General features: G+C 45.4%; 1 protein-coding gene across 3 annotated transcripts in view; it reads right to left on the minus strand.

Annotated features, from left to right (window-relative positions):
• Window positions 1-14466, minus strand: part of MORC2 (MORC family CW-type zinc finger 2) — a 50196-nt gene extending 35730 nt beyond the window's left edge. For all 3 annotated transcript variants that reach the window (XM_032705789.1, XM_032705788.1, XM_032705787.1), the window contains exons 1-4: window positions 14329-14466; window positions 7528-7581; window positions 7113-7147; window positions 6133-6201 (exon numbers count right to left, since the gene is read on the minus strand). In XM_032705789.1, coding sequence (XP_032561680.1) covers window positions 6133-6201; window positions 7113-7147; window positions 7528-7581; window positions 14329-14396 — 226 coding nt within the window. In that variant the 5' untranslated portion in view covers window positions 14397-14466. The remainder of the gene's footprint in view (window positions 1-6132; window positions 6202-7112; window positions 7148-7527; window positions 7582-14328) is intronic.
• Between the last annotated feature and the right edge of the window lie 4227 nt (window positions 14467-18693).

Below are 18693 nucleotides of genomic sequence, written 5' to 3' on the forward strand. Positions count from 1 at the left end.
CAGTCATTGTAATATATAACCCTTTCCCCCCATTTTGAGTCTCATGTGGTGTCTGGAAAACCCATCTCACACTGGGTTGAGATGTGGGAGGGGGGCTTGGACTAGGGAATTAGATTTTGGAGCTCTCAAACCATGACAGCACATATAAAACGATTCTTAATAAGGAACATCAGACCTCAGAGATGAAGAAATCGGTAGATGGAGTTGTCTAGTTCCGGAGCATTCCTGAAGTCAGACCTGGCTTCACCCTTTGAGGAAAGTCCTCTCATATCTCAAAGTTCTCCAGCTGAGAATATACTAAAGAAGGTCCTGATCTGAGCAGAGAAAATTATTCTTCCTACCTTCTCCACAAATTCACCTGCTATATTCATATTAGGTAGAGTACTTGCAGAGGACTCAACAGCATCCACAAAAGATAGCTCAGAGCCAAAGAATCTAATTCACGACATAGGGGAAATCAGCCTAAAGTAAAGTTGAGCTTTCCTTGGAACAGGGGAAAAAAGGGAGAAGCTCCAAGGTTCTTTATAACCACCACACAAGACACCAGCCCCACTGGGTGATGGCTGGAAACCACCAGTGATTAACAAATCACTTTGATACATGTTTCTGCAATTTATTTCAAAAATCTGTTAACTTGAGAGGAAATGTCAGTGTTAAAGATTATGGTTTAATCTTAAACAAGGTTAAACAGACATTTTCCCTTGAGAAACGTGTAGACCGCTCCCCTGAAAATGGTCTCCAAGAGTCTCTGCCCACACACACAAGTGTGTACACACTCTAAAATAAGTGCTGAAATCCCATTTACATTTAAACAGTGTTCCTCACCATTGTGAGCCTTGGATAAATAGTATTTTTAAAATATAAGATCTAATAAAGTAACCAAGACACTAGTACTTATTTAACTGCTTCCAGGAAAACAAAAACTGTTCTGAGCTTCCAAACTTCAAAAATACAGTTTAAAAGAGCAAGAACTGATATATTTACTTCAATCTCTCAAAAAACAATGGAACAAGTCCTCTTAAAAAAGTATTACAAGCCAGCTGAGACAGGTGACTGGGATAAGTCCACAAAGATTTACCCAGGCAAGTCACTGATGGTGATTGATCTGGTTGCCTTCTGCAAGGCAGCCCTTTCTGTTTATGTGGAGAGCAGTGTGTATTGTTTGGCTGGACTTCAGCCAAATGTCGGACACAGATTTCCACAGCCTACTCCTGGACAAACTGGGGAGACATAGACCAGACAGGTCATATGCAAGACAAGAAGGGAACTCGCTCACAGATTGTGCTCAGAGGTGATCATCAGTGGTTTTCATTCTGGTTGGCAGCCTGTCACAAGTGGAGACCCCTGGGGATTGATGCTGTGGCCCATGCTGCTCAGCATCTCCATACAGGATCTGGATGATGGGATCAAAGGCACCCATATCAGCTTTGCTGATGGGGGTGAACTGGGCACATAGGGAAAGCTTTCTTAGAGACCTGGACAGGTTGGAATAGTGGGCAAGCAAGACTTGTCTGAAGTTCAAGGGAAGCGTAAGGTCCTGCGCCTGAGATGAAATAACCCAAGAGCCCAGCATAGACTGGGATCTGCAGGGTGTGGGGAGCTGCCATGCTGGAAGGGACTAAGAGGTCCTGCTGGACAACAAGCTGAGCATGATCGACCAGCGTCCCATGACAGCAAAACAGGCAAACAGGGACAGTATCCATGGGGACACTGCCACAAAGATGGAGATGTGATCATCCCACTCAACTCCTTGCTTGTCAGGCCCCTCTGGCAGTACTGTGCCCAGTTCTGTCTCCTTAGTTCAGGAAGGATGCAGATAGACTGGACAAAGTGCGAAGGAGAAGGTGATCAGAGGGCTGGAGAGCCTGCCTTATGAGGAAAGCTAGATCTCCTTCCTGGAGAAGAGAAGGCCCGGGGGAATCTCATCATAGTATTCCAGTACTTGAGGGGTATCTACAAAGAGGATGGAGGCTCTCTCTTCCCTAGGAGCCACATGGAAAAAAACAAAGGGCAACAGTACAAGTTGCACTGCGAGAGGTTTCTTCTTAATGTAAGTAAGAAATTTTTTAGACATCAATCAATCAACCCCTGGAACAACTCCCCAGTGATGTGGTGAAGCCTCCATCGCTGGAGGAACAGGGTGCTAAATCATCTCCTCCCTTTCCCATGAAAGGGAGCAGCTGATCTTTGAGGTCCTTTTCAACCTGAGCTGTTCCATGATTCTAAAATGCAAGTTATAGACTTCTTTTTCTTCAATCGCTTAAGAACATTACAGATCACTTCCTAAATTAGTTGTTACACTTTTTCAACCTACAAGTTGACTCACTGAATCATTCAACCTGTATTTTGATTCACTGAATTCATGAAGCACCTTCAGAGCCAGGCAGCAGGTAAAATTCTCAAGCCCAAGTATCCTCAGTAGTGATTCCACTGAAAATCTGGGAAATGCTGACCTCAGACGGGCTGCATGAGAACTGTTGTTCAGATTTCTAATGGACTCCTATCTAGTCCCTTATGAAAAAGCCAAACTTTTGGGCTACTACTATTACCCTCTCTGTCAGGGGCGGGGGTCGTTTACACTGGATATTAGGAAAAAGTTATTCCCCCAATGGTGACTGGGCAATGAACAGACTTCCCAGGGCAGTGGTCACAGCACCAAGCCTAAGAGAGCTCAAAGAGCATTTGGATAACACTCCCAGACACATGGTGCGATTTTGGGGTTGTCCTGTGCAGGGCCAGGAGCTGGCCTTGATGATTCCTGTGGGTTCCTTCCAACCTGGGATATTCTATAATTCTGATATCTCCCTGTGGGACATGATGGTTCTTTTGAAAAGAGCTGTCCTGTGGCATCGCTGAATCTTCAGACCTTTTGATAACTCATGACTCTACAGTATGAGATGTCTGCAGCTTGAGTACAAATGCATTTTGATCTTCAGACCACACAACCCAGAGTGATCATTAAGAGAGCCAATGCAGCAAGTACTCAATGCAACCTGAACCACTTGACAAACACTCCTCGTTTTTAGAAATGAGAAGCTGTCATTTGGCTTGCTAATCAGGAGCCATCAGACAGAGCACTCAAATCTGGCCAACTGCCTCGCTCTGTTTTCAGAGCTTGCCAAAGAAATCTAGAAATGTCCAACACAGAACAAGACCAATGAGAACAGCAATAGAGTAATACAAGAACGTGTCAATGGAATGTTCAGAGCCTTCAGTTTTTCCCTCTGTGTAGAAGTGCCCAGAGGCACTCATCCTCCCCAGATGGTGACTCATCAAGCCTTCCAAGCTGTCCTTTCACTGTACTTGGGAAGATCCCATGGGTTCCAACACACAATGGCAAGTCACAGAGTTATTCTTTTTAGCATGTCAGCTTTATCTGGGATAAAATTAATTCTTAATTAAAGGTAGCATGCACAAAAATAAAACACTCCCAAGCTCTGTGATTTCTGTTGAAGCAAGGTATGAAAGGAGAAAAGCCCAATAAAAGGTCTTCTGCTGACATCTCTTAAAGTCATCTGAGATGGATCAAGGAGATCTTCAGGATGCCATTAAAACTGGCAGGTCTGCATTATGAGAAACTGAAGTTCAGATCCCTAAAGCCAGGGATGGAACCAAAGAGAGTCCCATGCAGGGAGCTTGGATTAAAGACTCTCCTCAGCTGCTTCTGTTCATGCTGACAGGCTGTCCATGCAGTCTGTGCAGCACATGGAGCTTCCACCCAGTTGCCCTTAGTCAAGTGACTTTCAGATGCTCATCAAGCCTTAAGGTGAATGCCCAGTGCTGATGTGATCAGAGTTAGACTGCACATCAAACAATGTATTTGAGACTACAGAAAATTAAGAAAGGCTTTCTTGAAAGCTCTAAATGACACTGCATACTGATTTTACATTCTGAAAAGTGATGTCCTGGAAAGGGGCAAAGGTAACTTTACAGCCTAGGTAAAATTTAAAAAAATAGTATCTAAAAAAACCAAATACAGTATTTTTTTTTCAGACACAGAATGAACCCAAATTTGATGCAAGCATCAAGACAGTCAAAGGACATGAATTACATGGTATTTGCTGTATCTGATGCATAGTGCTGTGAAATACCACTACAACCCGTAGTAGCTGCCAATCTCCTTTACTGAGCATCTAAGACTAACAGTCAGGATAAAATGTTTCAACATTTAGCTGAAAGATCAGTCAAAGGAAGCAACTTAATACATAGCCAATACTTAAATTCCACTTCGTCACAAAACCAGCAATACGAAAGCAACAACAGTGTAAAAGCTGTCATGAAACTTGGTGACACCAGAACAGACATCTGCCACCTTCCAGAGACAAACAGGTAGTTTTCAAGACAGGTAGAAAAGGTTGTATTTCCTCTCCCTGATACAAGGGCTTGCAAGAAGGCCATAGTTCAGTCTCAGAGCCTTTTTTATAGATGAGGCTTTATTGCTTCCTTCAGTTCCACAGGTGGTGGAAAAGTACTCTCAGAAGACCTGTCTAGCATTCCTAATTGTATTTCTAAGAATATACAGAAGGTACCTAGAGTTCAAACAAATTCTTTCATGGAGGTCACAAATCTGTGTATGCACCAACAAATGTGTATGCATCTTGTGTGCACTAACAAATGGAATGAATCGTCTTGTATCTGTGCTAAGAGTTCAGTCTCTCCATACTAGCCTGCATGGGGCTATGGTTTTGGATTTGTGCTTAAAAGAGTGTTGCTAATACAGCAATGTTTTCATTAGTGCTGAGCAGGGCTTACACAACATCAAAGCCTCTCCTGCTCCTCATGCCGCCCCACGAGCAAGTAGGCTGGGGTGTACAAGTTGTTGGGAGGGGACAAAGCAGGGACAGCTGACCCCACCTGACCCAAGGGATATTCCAGACCATATCACAGAATCCTAGAATGGTTTGGATTAGAAGTGACCTTTAAAGACCATCTCGTTTCAACCACCTTGTCATAGGCAGGGACACCTTCCACTAGACCAGGTTGCTCCAGGCCTCATGAAACAGGGTGTAATGCTCAGCAGATAAAGCTTGGGAAGAGGAAGGGAGCATGTTTGGTGTTATGGTACTCTCCTTCCCAAGGCACCGTTACGCATGATGGAGCCCTGCTCTCCTGGGGATGGCAAACACCTGTCTGCCCATGGGAAGTGGGGAATGAATTCTTTGGTTTGCTTTGCTTGTGTGCACAGCTTTTGCTTTCCCTACTAAACTGTCTTTATCTCAACCCATGAGTTTCCTCACTTTTTACCCTTCCGACTCTCTCCATCACTCCACAGGAGGAGGAGTGAGCTGTTTGGTGCTGAGTTGCCAGCCGGGGTTAAACTATAACAATATCACAAGAGGAACTTAAAGTACTGAGGGATCGGAACAAAAATGTTAGTCGCTGCTTATTCACCCACCTCCCCTGCCTTCTTCAAAACCTCCCAATTTCACCCAACTTTTCTGTCCCATGGAGAACTCCTCACAGGACGATTTACCAGTCCCCAAGACTGAAAGAAGGTGGTGTGGGTTGACAGTAGGTTTATTGATGCTGAAGCAAAGCAGGAGAGCTTTTAGGTTTCTCCTGATAGATATAATACAGATTTATATAAATCCTTATAACAAGACAGAAGTACATATTATATTCTTCTCATATTCCTAAGATTTTATATTGTCCAGTATTGTCCAGCATTGTCCATCACAATGTTAATGATGAAACAACGGCAAAGTGCTTTCAAAGCTGAGTCTTCAATTTCCACCGTGACACACCTGACTAGAGCTGAGATACACTGACCACCTGGCAGCCATGGATGGGGAAAAGGCTTATGCCCATCAAAGCTTGTGCTTGTTTCCCATCTGGCTACACTATTCTCCTTTCAGCCCTAAGGCAAATTTCAGTGTGCTCGAAACCTACAGGCCAGGCTGACCCAACTCTACAATGCAGCAAAACAATTTTCTTTTGACCAGATTAGTTTTCTGCAACTGAAGAGGTGAACAGTTTTATATATAACATGGTACAAAAGAACCAGTGCAGAGGTAGGAACACACATACAGGCATGAAACACACTCTTTTCAACAGAACTAAGATGTTAATTCAGCCTAAGACATAACATGAAACCTCAGCTTGCAAATGCAAGTGTAATTTCCTGTCACTTACTTGAATCCATTCCTGTTCCATCATCCAAAAAACATAGCATGAATCCACCTCGTAGGTCCTCTCGTTGCTCTGCAAGAGAAAGGTCATTCACTGCTCCCACAAACAAAAGTTCCATAAAATGGGATTGGTGTTAGCAACAAAAGTAACACAACAAATGGGACTTTTACAACACCAATATGGCTAAGCTGTAAGAAAGAGCACCAGATTTTTGTTACAGAATGACTAAGAACTTCTCCTGCACTTTATACTGTATGTAACCATGTGCTCCAAGAGTGTACTGTGATAGCTGATTTCTTAAGCACCCAGTAAAAACTGCAACTCACTTCACCTGACCTCAGGTGAAGGCTGACCTAAGTGCTTCCCCGAGGTATTTGTAAAAGTACTCCGTTTTGAAAGACAACAGGCACCAGGGCACAGGAGAAATGGTAGAAAACTAGATCATTTACATTGGAAAAGATCCTGGAGATCATCAAGTCCAACCAAAAACCTAACATGGTGACTCCACCACTACCCTGGGCAGCCTGTTCCAGTGTCTGACCATCCCGTCAGTGAAGAAATTTTCCCTAGTGTCCAATCTAAACATCCCCTGGCACAACTCGAGGTTATTTCCTCTTGTTCCTATCACTTGTTACCTAGAAAAAGAGCACAACACCCACCTGGTTCCACCCTCCTGTCAGGGAGTTGTAAACAGCCAGAAGGTCCCCCCTGAACCTCCTTTTCTCCCGGCTGAGCTTCTCCCGTTCCCTCAGCTCCTCCTCACCAGACTTGTGCTCCAGACCCTTTCCCAGGGTCATGCTCCCTGGACATGCTCCAGCCCCTCAATGCCTTTCTTGTCGTGAGGGGCCCAAAACTGACTCCAGGATTGGGGCATAAACACCCTCACTCTTATTCTATCAAGGACAGCACACATTTGCAGCCTAAATCCAAGTTAACTACTGACTTAATTGCTGACATGCAAGGAAGCAGTAGGAGTGACTTACCAGTATAAATGTCTATTCTCGTGGCATCTGCATCTCTACAAAGCAATAAAAACACAACTGTTATTCAAATGTCAAAGAGAAATTAAACTAAAATCCAGGCCTATGTAATAATTTCCAAAATAGCTGGCTGCACACATCAAAGTCTGCAGAGGTCCCACAGCCAGCACTGATAGAAAAGTAAAAGACATATTTTCCTACTTTTTGCCTACTTGAACTTAAACTCCAGCACAAGACATTGCTGGTACACAACCAGATCTGGTGACAGGGAGTATCACTGGCTTTTTAACAGAAGTCATATTTTGTATTTTTTATAAAGTTTATTAGAAGTGAAAATTCCTCAAGATCAACTAATAGATAGGTGAATTAAATCTCAACCAAAGTTACCTTTGGGAATTACATAGTCTCAGGTACGTACCTGGCATTATCTACAAGTTCAGCAAGGGCACCAAACAAGAACTCATGGGTAGTTCTGGAACAAACCACAGAAATCAGCAGGGTTACAGCAACACTTAAAAAGAGAGACCTTTAAATAAACAAGAATCTCAACCACATTTTAAACAAATCCAATCAAATGTCTACCACACTATGGTCTGGCTGACAGCAGGCTAGGAATGAGCAATTTAGTGCCTCCCAGAGGCAGCCAGGCAGAAGCCAGGCTGCCCCAAACTGCAGCTCAATATGGTCTAAAACATACGGCAGGTACGCAGACACAGCAGAGAAAATGATGGACCCAATGAACCAGCCTATGACACGGATAATAATTCATGGCAATCCTTACTCACATCATTGACAGGTCTTTTTAGAGCAACTAAACACTGCCTATATGTAAACACAGACAAGTGAGGGTTATCACACAATCACAGAATGGTTTGGGTTGGAAGGGACCTGAAGGCTCATCTCATTCCAATCCCCCTGCCATGGGCATGCACACCTTCTATTAGATCAGATTGCTCCAAGCCCCATCCAGCCTTGCCTTGAACACTTTCAGGTATGGGGTAGCCACAGCTGCTCTGGGCAACAAGACATGGACAACATTATGCACAAGGTCGGTCTCCCCCATGTACACAGTCTCATCGTAAAAGTTATTTCTGACACGAAAAAGCTTCAGGATCCTGGGAGACTTTCAATAGCTACAACTGCTGCTAATCCAGACAAAGAGTCTTCTAACACCACGGTACCACAAGGCCTTCGCAACTCCATGCTAAAATCACGAACCCAGCTACCACTTCAGCACAATCTCAAGAGCCATGTTTAGTTTCCAGCCTCTTAACTGCCATCTCTTAGAAGCAGCACCTATTTGGAAGCCATTAGTTATGTGCCTCAACACTGAAGGAAGATACATGGTGAGAAACCTTAAGGAGCTAATAAAAATCATTACAATATAGTGTCAGCCAACATAAATGCTGTATCTCCACTTAGTGCCCAAACTGGCAACTTGGCTTCAAAATCCAACATTATTTCAAATGCAGATGAGCCTTATTGACCACAATATTAACAGCAGCTGTAAGACCTGGAAAAACAGCTGCTGGGATTTGTTGCTCTTCTAAGATGCTTGATGGAGAGATCAAGGCCTCAGAAACTGGTTTTATCAATGTGTTTCAGTTTGCACAAAACCCTCACAAACAACCTGTTCTCACCACTACCCAAAAAGGCCAACAGGTGACTAAACAGAAGACACTTATTCCTATTTTCAGCTTTCCAAGAACAGACACATAGGTACTTCCTACATATAAAATATATAGCAGTCCACACTGCTAATAACCACAAAAGAAGCTTTTGTATCCATCTTCAGTGTCATGACACCAAACCTACCAACTCAAGCTACAGTCAGAGGTAAAACATATCAGCCTTCAAAGTTATCACTAGGACCATGGGAATGGAGATTTCCATCTTTGCAAGCTCCCACTTGCCCATGCAGAGACAAGACAGATGGGAATAGTGTTTAGAAGACTATCTATCCAATCAGAAAGCTTCTACAGAAATGCAATCCTGCTGGTTTTTTCCTTTGAGCAAGATTTCCTGCTGTCCTGGTTTCAGCAGGGTAGAGTTAATTTTCTTCTCAGTAGCTGTTACAGTGCTGTGTTTTGGATGTAGTGTGAGAATAACATACTGATGTTTTGATTGGTGCCAAGCCATGAGTACTCTGCTAGTCAGCTGTGCAAGAACCTGGGGGGACCATAGTCAGGACAGTCAACATGTGTTGACTGTTCATGCTCAAGTGCATGGAACATTGGCCCTAGGAAGTAGTGCCAAGCTTGGTAACACAGGTAACTTTGTGAAACTTTTTTTTTTTCTCCCTCACCCCACCTTCCTCTTTATACTTCTGTTCCAGGTCTTTGGCCAGAAGAGTGGTATGAAGGTGTCTGTGAAATTGCCACCAAGTCTCCATTGCTCACATTTCCCAGCAAAGAACCACTTCGATCTGTCCTTCAGTACAACTCTGCCATGAAGAATGACACTGTGACTTCTGTAGGAATTGATTAGTTCTATTACCTCCTTCCATAATGTCTGCCAGTGTTAAATGACATGGTGCCTGTGATATACTGAAATAGCACAACACCCCTTCAACCTGCCTCCTCTTAGTGAAAAGCAGCTTTTCTACTCTACTCTCTGACAGCAGAGTACAGAAGTGGCTTGGGGTTAATACAAGTGTTAGAATACAAATGTCAGAAGCTGACCCAAACCAAACAGAGGAATATTCCATACCACAGAATGTCCTGTTCAGTGTATAAACTGGGAGAAGTTGGCCAGGAGAGGCCAATCACTGCTGGGAGATAGGCTGGGCACAAGTCAGTGGAGGCTGAGCAATTGTATTGGACATCACTTGACCTTCTTGAGCTTTATTTCTCTTTCTTATTATTACCATATCTTACTTTACTTCAATTTTTGAGCTGTTCTTAGGTTAGCTCATGGGTTTTAACCTTTTTCTAATTCACCTCCCCATTCCACTGGGGTGGTGAAAGAGAAGGTGTGTGGGACAATCACAGATTTCAAGCACTCTCGAGTTTACAAGCTATTGTAAACCTATTACCTATTCAGCTCCACAAATCAACATCCCAGAAGTTTATTTAGGAAGTAACCCATAAGCAAATGGATGCTTTAGCATTAGTAACTATGCTTCATTAGCAGCTTCTAGTCCACAACTTAATGAATACTTCAAAGTAAGTAAATCATAGAACCATAGAATCAGCTGGGTTGGAAGGGACTTCTGAGATGATCAAGTCCACTTGCTCCACTACCGCCGTGGTTACTAGACCATGGCACTAAGTGTCACATCCAGTCTCAGATGCAAATAAGATACAAATAAGAATTTCCAAAGAAAGATGCTGGAACAAAACAGCGGAACACAGCTGCAGGTGGTAAGAGAGGCAAGAAAACATCTCCATGTAGCCTGACACCGTACTGAACTTGAAAATCTTCCAAAACTGCAACCTCTCCTGCTGATGAAGGGAAGCAATGCTACAAGCAAGTGAAATTCACTCCAGCTATTTATCACTAATAAAAATGAATATATAGTATAAAAATCTTCTGTTCAGTTTATGAATCTCAACACACTTGTCAGTATCTAACTAAAGTCACATGAAGTGCTTTGGCCTGGTTCAATCAACTAATCTTTAACAAACCCCATGGTCTTGTCTTATAGCCAAGAGTGCCTCAAATACTTCATACCCAGCATGATCGACTAATGATAATTTCTCCCACCTCCCAGAAAAACTTTGGGATTACTTAGCTTGCAACACAAGTTTAAAAAACACAAGGCAAGCTGTTGGCAAAATGAAGTCTTATCAAGTAACCCGGAAATATCTGAGCATAAGTAGACGGGCATCATCAGAGGCAACAGCAACCAGCATCAGAGCATTTGAAATACAACTATTACTGGTCATACAACAGATGAAACAACACATGGAAGAGAGGGAAGTGTTATCAAAATCCAGAGTCTCAGCAACAGCTCATCTTTGGCAGACAGACTGGCTCGGACTTTCCCACAACTTCTTTTTAAGCCAGCTTCACTCAGGAGCACAGGCTTGACAAGGAACAAACAGGTAGTCCAATGCTGCTGATTTACTGAAACATAGGTTACAAAAGGTCAAGTCAGACTGTTCTAGAACATGACCAGCTTCAAACATCTCTACAAACAATCATTTGGAGTAACGTGCCAAGGGAAGCTAAGCTTGTTTTGTGAGCGGTTCCTACAGGATCACCCCTTTTTGAACCCAGTTTGACTCTGGACCCTGCATAATCAGACAAGTACCTAATTACTAATGACAGATGTAAGACTTCAATTTTGTTCTAAAGGTGGTCACATCTGGGAAAACACGGGGGGGTTTTGGCATGTGTGTTAGGAAAAAGAGCTATCCTCTTAGTACTCTGCACTCCTTTTCAGGTCAGAACGGAAAACAAACACAAGAAGAAGTAGAGTTTGGAAGGTGGGGAAATGTTTGCAGTCTATTATTACTAGTTTTCTTCAAGTCCACCATTCAGTCATCTTGAAGTCTGTCTATTTGTACTCAATAGGACAAGTCTAGTTACAGGAAACCACTAAGTTCCATCACAAGCTAAAGGCTACCTACTGCTAGAAGACAATTTCAGGTGTTTGACTTTTAACAAACACCTTCAAATGTTTATAACAAATATTAAAAATATACAGACATAAGTTGTTTGGGCTCAGGTGTGGTTTTGGGATCGTCTCAATGAATTACTTTGGACAGATCTTAAAGTAAAAGCATTTAATTCTTAAGGAAAACCAATGTGAAGGCAAGCAGATGGCTCTGGGAAGTCGTAAAAACAACACATGGGTAATTTTCATGTGCTTACGTACAGTGGTTTTCATTCTAGGATCCAAAAGGACTTTCACACAGAATCATAAGGGTTGGAAAAGACCTTTAAAGGTCATCCAGTCCAACATCCCTGCCATAAGCAGAGACACCTTTCAGTAGACCAGGTTGCTCCAAGCCCCATCAAACCTGGCCTTGGACACTTCCAGGGATGGGGCAGCCACAGCTTCTCTGGCCAATCCATGCCAGGGCCTCACCATCATCGCAGGGAAGAACTTCTTCCTTATATCTAGTCTAAATCTACGCTCTTCTAGTTTAAAACTGCTACCCTCTGTCCTGTTGCTACAGGACCTTCTAAAAAGTCTGTCCCCATTCACCTATTCATCAAATAAAGCACCTGGAAAACCACAGTGGTGCTTCTATTTAAAAAAAAAAAATGGCAACTGAAGTGATTCATATACATGCTGTGAACCTTGCCATCAGACATGGAAGCATTAAACAGCTATTGGAAAGATCTGCTGCAAGTCCTCAAGCTCAGAGACCAGATCAACAGTCTCCTATAAAGCACTTCAGACTGAGTGTTCTGGGTTAGACTTAACAAAACTTTTCCTAAAGAAGGTCTTACAAATGGAGAAAAAAAAAAAGTCATGGTTTCCTTCTGCACCCTAACAGCTAGACAGCTGGTCTTTAACTCCAATTTAAAGAACTTCTGCCTCCTTGACTATTAGAACACTTTTAGCACTGAACTAGAATTTATCTGAGATGGGATGGTCTTCCTTGGCAAGAGAGAACAGTCCAAAAGACCAGTTTCCTCTATGAAAAGTCCTATGCTGGTTTTGGGTTGTTTTGAGGTATGAGTGGGGTTTTTTTTTTTGGTCATTGTTTTACTGGAAGAACACAAAGGTTGTTTGCCATGGCTTGGTTTGGAGTCTTGGTTTTAAATTACTTCCATTTTTTCCATTCCCATTCTTAGGGAAGCATTTGGTTTATGCACTGATTCCCATAATCTCAGAAGGCTCTTTGCTCATGATGGACAAGAAGCCCCAGCTTTGTCTTATCCAAGAATCAGCTTCCAGCTCCTCCCAACAATTTGGTCATGCGGGTATCACTGTAGACATGCAGCACACTGCAAGCAGACCAGGCAGCATAAGCACGGTGGTAACATGAAGTAGCTTTAATATACTCGAGGAGAGCACCAACACCTCAGTCTTTTCTGCAGCACAGATGTTATCTTCTTAAAAAGACATAGTTCCAGAGTTCTGAAGGCAAACAAACTGCTGACTGAGTTCTGCCATGCAGTCTTCTAATCCATAAAAAAGACTGTCTTCTGCAGCTGGGCATCAGAATTTCACAAATCAACAACAGCACTAGAGCATGACTCAGTATTGTCCACCTTCATGCACCAAAGTGTTCACTCTCCACCAGCTGGGCCAGAGAGCAAGGCCACAGGACACAGAGCCAAAGGTGACATGGAGTTGTTACTAGGTTTATTCTCCTGTGCAACAGCCCTTTGCTTTTCTGATTATGAAAAGAAATGGATCGTATGCTCTTGGCATACATAAGGGAGATTAGTCTTGGCTGCTCTTGCAGATGTATCTTGTTTACCAACACAACCAGAGAGATCTACTTTGAAATCAAGTCGCTCATGTCTCTGTGCCATCTTTAGACTGCTGTAAACTGCTGTGGTCCTTCACGCAATGAAAAGGGAAGTAAAAAGATAAACTTCTTCTATCGATGGATAACACTAAGAGTCAGCTCTTCTGCAGAACATCAGCGGACAATCTTAGGCCGGTGACCAACTAATCAAAATGAAGCAATACCAAATATGGTTCAACACCGTTCTTCTGGGCCAGTTCAGGAAGAACAAGCATTTTCTTTCATCTCTTCTGTACGTGGCAACTACAAGGCTTAGGAGGGGCAGGCAGGTTTCAACAGGTGCCTGACCCCACTAAGCACTGTTTGCTGGTGATGCTTCCCATTTTCTAGGCAGGTACTCAGAAGAACCTCATTTTAAACAAGGGCTTTGCCTCTTCTCAGGATGTGTTATTTTGAGGGATTCACTGATGACATGCAAAAATCTGATCGGAAGAAGACTGTCATATTCCTGTTGAAAATAAATCTGCACAACACAAGCGGGCACGCATGAAGCCAGATGCCAAAGCAGGATGGCGGGTGGCACAGCAGCGCACACGCTGCTCCGCAGAGGCGTGGCCACGGGGGTCCGAGTGCCCGAGGGGCCCCTCCGTTCCCCCCGGGCCTACCGTCCCCACACACCGGCTCTCCATGACCCACGGACCCGCCTGCGGTGTGACAGCCAGGCCTGAGGCAGGGAGACCACTCTCCCCGTCGGCCCGCGTGGCTTCGGCCGGGCACACCGCGCTGACCCGTCGCCCCAAGCAGGCCAGGTGTCGCGGGCCCGCTCCGCCGCAGCCGGTACTCACGAGTTGGTGTGCAGGTACTCGAAGGTGAGCTGGGCTCGGTTCAGGCTGCTGTAATTGCCCAGGGACATGATGGCGGCCGTCACCGGGGCCGGGCTCGGGCCCGCGCCGCGTGCGCCGGCGGCCGCGCGCGCCTCGAGGCCTCCCTGCCCCCTGCCGGTCACGGCCCCCACAGGGCGGCCGGCGCTGCGCTGTGTCGCGTTGTGCCGCCCCGCACTGCCCCCGCCGCTGCTCCCGCACTGCCCCCGCCGCTGCTCCCGCACTGCTCCCGCACTGCTCCCGCACTGCCCCCGCCGCTGCTCCCGCGCGCCCCCGGCCCCCGGCCGGCCCCGCTTTGTCTCCGCCGCGCCGCGATCGCACCCGGTGCTGCCGCAACGGCCCCGGCGGGGGCGGGGCCACGCGGCGGCTACCCATTGGCCGGGCCGCGGCACGTGACGGGAGGGTCCCAGCGCGGCCAATGCGGGCTCTGCGCCGCCGCGTGACGGGCGCGCGCCGCCGGGAGGGAGCTGCGGCGGTGAGTGCGCGGTGAGTGCGCGGTGAGTGCGCGGTCGCCTCGGGACCCCCGTGGAGCTCCCCCCGCCCCGTAACATTCCCCCGGGATCCCAGGGGACTCTTTCCCCAGGCTCCGCCCCGACGGCAGCCGCCGAGCGCCTCAGCGCCGCAGGAGCGGCCGCTGCGGCTTCCCCAGGACGGCCAGGCCGGAGGCCGCGCGGAGAGGCCGCCCGGTAGCATGAATCACGTCCGACCCTGGGCGAACGCGCCGGAGCGGGGCGGCCCCACCGCCGCGGGGCCGACGAGGAGAGGGAGTGCACCAGCTGACGGTGACTGTAGAGTGCCGCAGCGGAGCGGGGTAGGCCCCTCGGCCCCAGACGGTGGGAGCGGCTCCGGAACGCAGCTGGATGGGAGGATCCCGCCGCTGAACCCCTCTGGAGGCTCCGCACGGAACTCGGCGGGTGCCGATCCTGCGGTGTTGGTGAAGGCTCCGGGAAGTCACCGAGGAGAAGCGCCTGAACGTGCCCGTAGTTAGCAAAAACATTAATATAGACGATATGTAAAATCATTCTAGCTTCAATCCTGTGTCTTTCGTTCATCTTGAAACGCCAAGGGATTGAGCTCAAGAGCTGTCCTCCCTGTGCCCTGCACACACCTTGTGCCCCCAAACCACAGCCCGAACCCAGAAGCCCTGAAGGCCAGGAGTACTCTGCTGAACACTTGAGTTGTGCCGTGTAATAACACACCCCACTTTCCTTCTGAAATGGACACTGAAACAGAATGGCTGCATCTCCCATGTCTTGGATAATAGGAATCTGAACTAAAGATCCAAAATCTGAAGGAATTCAGTCTGTGCAGAAACTGATGTGGCGTATTCCTTCTTGAAGAATGTCCAGCAAGAATGAAACATGTAAGATTGCAGGTTTTAAAAGAATAAACATTATTTGATTATTTGTAGGACATCACAGGGGAAAGGTAAAGGTTTCATAAAAGAAAGAAGCAGTTTAATTTTATCTGGGGATTTTCCAGCAATAAAATCTAATCCATTAGGAAAAAAAAAAAGTATGGGAGTTGGGATTATTCAGCCTGGGGAAGAGAAGGATATGAGGTGACATTAGTTCAGCCTTTCAGTATTTGCAGGGACTCCAATGGAGCTGGAGAGGGACTTTGGACAAGGGGAATGGCTTTAAACTGGAGGAGGGTAGGTTAGATTAAATATTAGGAAGACATAGTCCCCTGTGAGGGTGGTGAGGCTCTGGCACAGGTCGCCCAGAGAAGCTGTGGCTGCCCCATCCCTGGAAGTGTCCAAGGCCAGGTTGGATGGAGCTTGGAGCAACCTGGTCTAGTGGAAGGTGTCCCTGCCCATGGCAGGGGGGTGGAATGAGATGATTTTTAAGGTCCCTTCCAACCCAATCCATGATTCTGTGGTATCCGAGCTATCTGGTGAAAAGTCAAATTTAAATCTGTTAATCCTGATTGGTGAATGACTAAAACCTGAGTTTCATATTTGAGGTTTTTGCCCCTCATCCCCAGTGGTGTGTGAGCCTGTGCTGCCAAGTCTGCAGCTTTGGCCTGAGAACTTCACTTCCCAGTGCAGCATTTAGTTCTGTTCATTCTCGGTTTAGCCCATTCACATCTAAAGATTCCTTCAGGCCAGGAAGTTATATCCTTCCTGCTGACAGGAATTTCTCTGTGTGTTCTTTTGTAAGCATCAAAAAAATCACTGCGTACGTGCCACTGCAGTGGCTCTTTTAGGCCTTATCTCTGGAAAGCTGCACGCAGCAGGACATCAAAGCTGCATGAAAGAATTGGGAAAATTACTGGCAAGAACTGTACTTACATGTCATTAGGTTTATGACAATAATCAACATGAGTCTTTTAAGGATCATAACATCATCTGTTGTGCTCAGCTTTTATTCTGTCACGTTGCAGTCAATATAAGCAGCAGATGTTCAAAAGCAATGTAAATCCCATCAGTGTAAGGGCAAAGTAGCTACCTAGATACATGTTCCTGAGGAAGATGAACCTGAACTTATGCATCTCATCAGCCTTGTCCTCTTAGGTACTCTAAACATCTCTGTTCCTAGCATCATCTTACCTTCAGAGAGGAATTAGTGTTCCTTTCCTGACACTGGTGAGGTTGACAACGTCATCCTAGTACTGCAGTGCTGTGGAACAGAGCAGTTGGGCACCTTCTTGCTGCTCCTGTGAGATCTGACCTGTTCCAAGGGAGGGCTGGCTGGATGCCAGTCCTTTTCATCTGTCCCTTGGGAGAAGACCGGTACTTGGCAGTTCCATTTCATTTTGCCAGTCCCAGGCAGGAAATTGCTCATTTTCATTCCGCCGTTTGGTGGTGGTGAATTCCACGTCTTTTTTATTTTCTTTGACAAAAGTGAAATGAAAATTAAATTCTTACACTTTCCATAGCTGTTCTGCAGTAGGTTTCAGGCATGCTACTGACTCCTGCTCTTTGATCTCTTTTGCCCAAGTCTGGAAAGGATTGTTTCTTTGTTATCTGGCTCTCTGAGCTGCCAGATTTTGTTCCAAGATGTAGTGAAATGAATTTACATTTTGCAAAGCAGCATTTGGATCACACCAAGCTCTGCCTTGGCCATGGCAGAGCTATGCTTTGGTAGGAACCTCTCTGTCTGTGGATGGAGAGATAATAGGCTTGTTAGGCCTATGTGCTGCTGCTGCTGCAAACTGCTAATTTCCTCAGTATTTTGGAGATGGAAGTCTTCCTACTGCAAATTCACATTTATCCTCTTTTGGGGCAGCACTTTTATGTTGGAAACTCTCTCCACAAACTTTGTTTAAATAGTTGTAGATCTTTCAGATATACTGGTTATGACAGGCAACTTCCTTTTTTTTTTTTCCTTCTGCTACCGGAACCATTTCCATGACTTTCTGTTCAGCACCAGGATCTCTGCAGTATCTCTTACGTGTATCTGTATATTGTATTAGCAATATCTTTGCAAAATCCCTTACAATAATGAGCAAAACAAGTCTGGCTGCTCAGGTGTCACAGGCAGTACCCCCACACCCTTGAAGGCTCTCAGTGCAGTAGAAAGCAGCAGTTTGCTCTGGTGCACATAACTTTCATGATAAATGACCTGTGGGTTGGTTGTTTGTCCAGCCTGTACATGTTGAGCTTAGGGCAAACTGTACTGCTCTTCTTTAACCTTAAGGCTGAGTTTCTTACTCTGAAATAATCCCCAAATCCCCTTGTAAAACTAGTCTTGATTCTGCACTGGTCAAAGTCTGTGTTTCTAGACTGTGGTGTGAGAGCTCCTGTGCAGTCCCATGCGGTGTTTGCTGGGTCCTTACCCTGGCATGGCATTTTGCTAAGCCTCTTTCCACTAAGTCCAGGCCATAGCCTGAGATTGTTGAATAGTTTGTTTATGTGGCCATTGTTCTGCAAGTCGAAGGTAACTGCTTCTACACCTGTGTGAGCCTTGAGTTAACGATTATTCTTTGTCTCCCCTATATTTTAAGAAACCAGATTTCCAAGCCAGTATTTAATGCATGAGTCGCCATGGCGAGTACTAGATTCTGCACCAGACAAGTGCTGTGAGTGCAGCAAAGTATCTTTTCCACACTCTCATGAGGTCTCCCAAATTAACTGTTTGTGGCTTTATTCTGTGTTTATGCACATGAAGAAATGTAAACCTTTGCATTGTAGAAATGAGGTTTTCACTGTCGGAGTGAAATAATCTGCAGGCAGTGAAAAATAAATCTGAGAGATCACAAGTAATCCTCAGGGGCTTACTGGTCTTTCCTTTATCCTTCATTTTTCTGGAAGGAAAAAATGGCATTACCTTTGGGTGCAAGGTCCTCTGTAGATGTCATGACAGAAGCTGCTGAAGTTCTAGGTCG

The sequence above is a fragment of the Chiroxiphia lanceolata genome, chromosome 18 (genome assembly GCF_009829145.1).
Source record: "Chiroxiphia lanceolata isolate bChiLan1 chromosome 18, bChiLan1.pri, whole genome shotgun sequence".
Taxonomy (NCBI): Eukaryota; Metazoa; Chordata; class Aves; order Passeriformes; family Pipridae; genus Chiroxiphia; species Chiroxiphia lanceolata.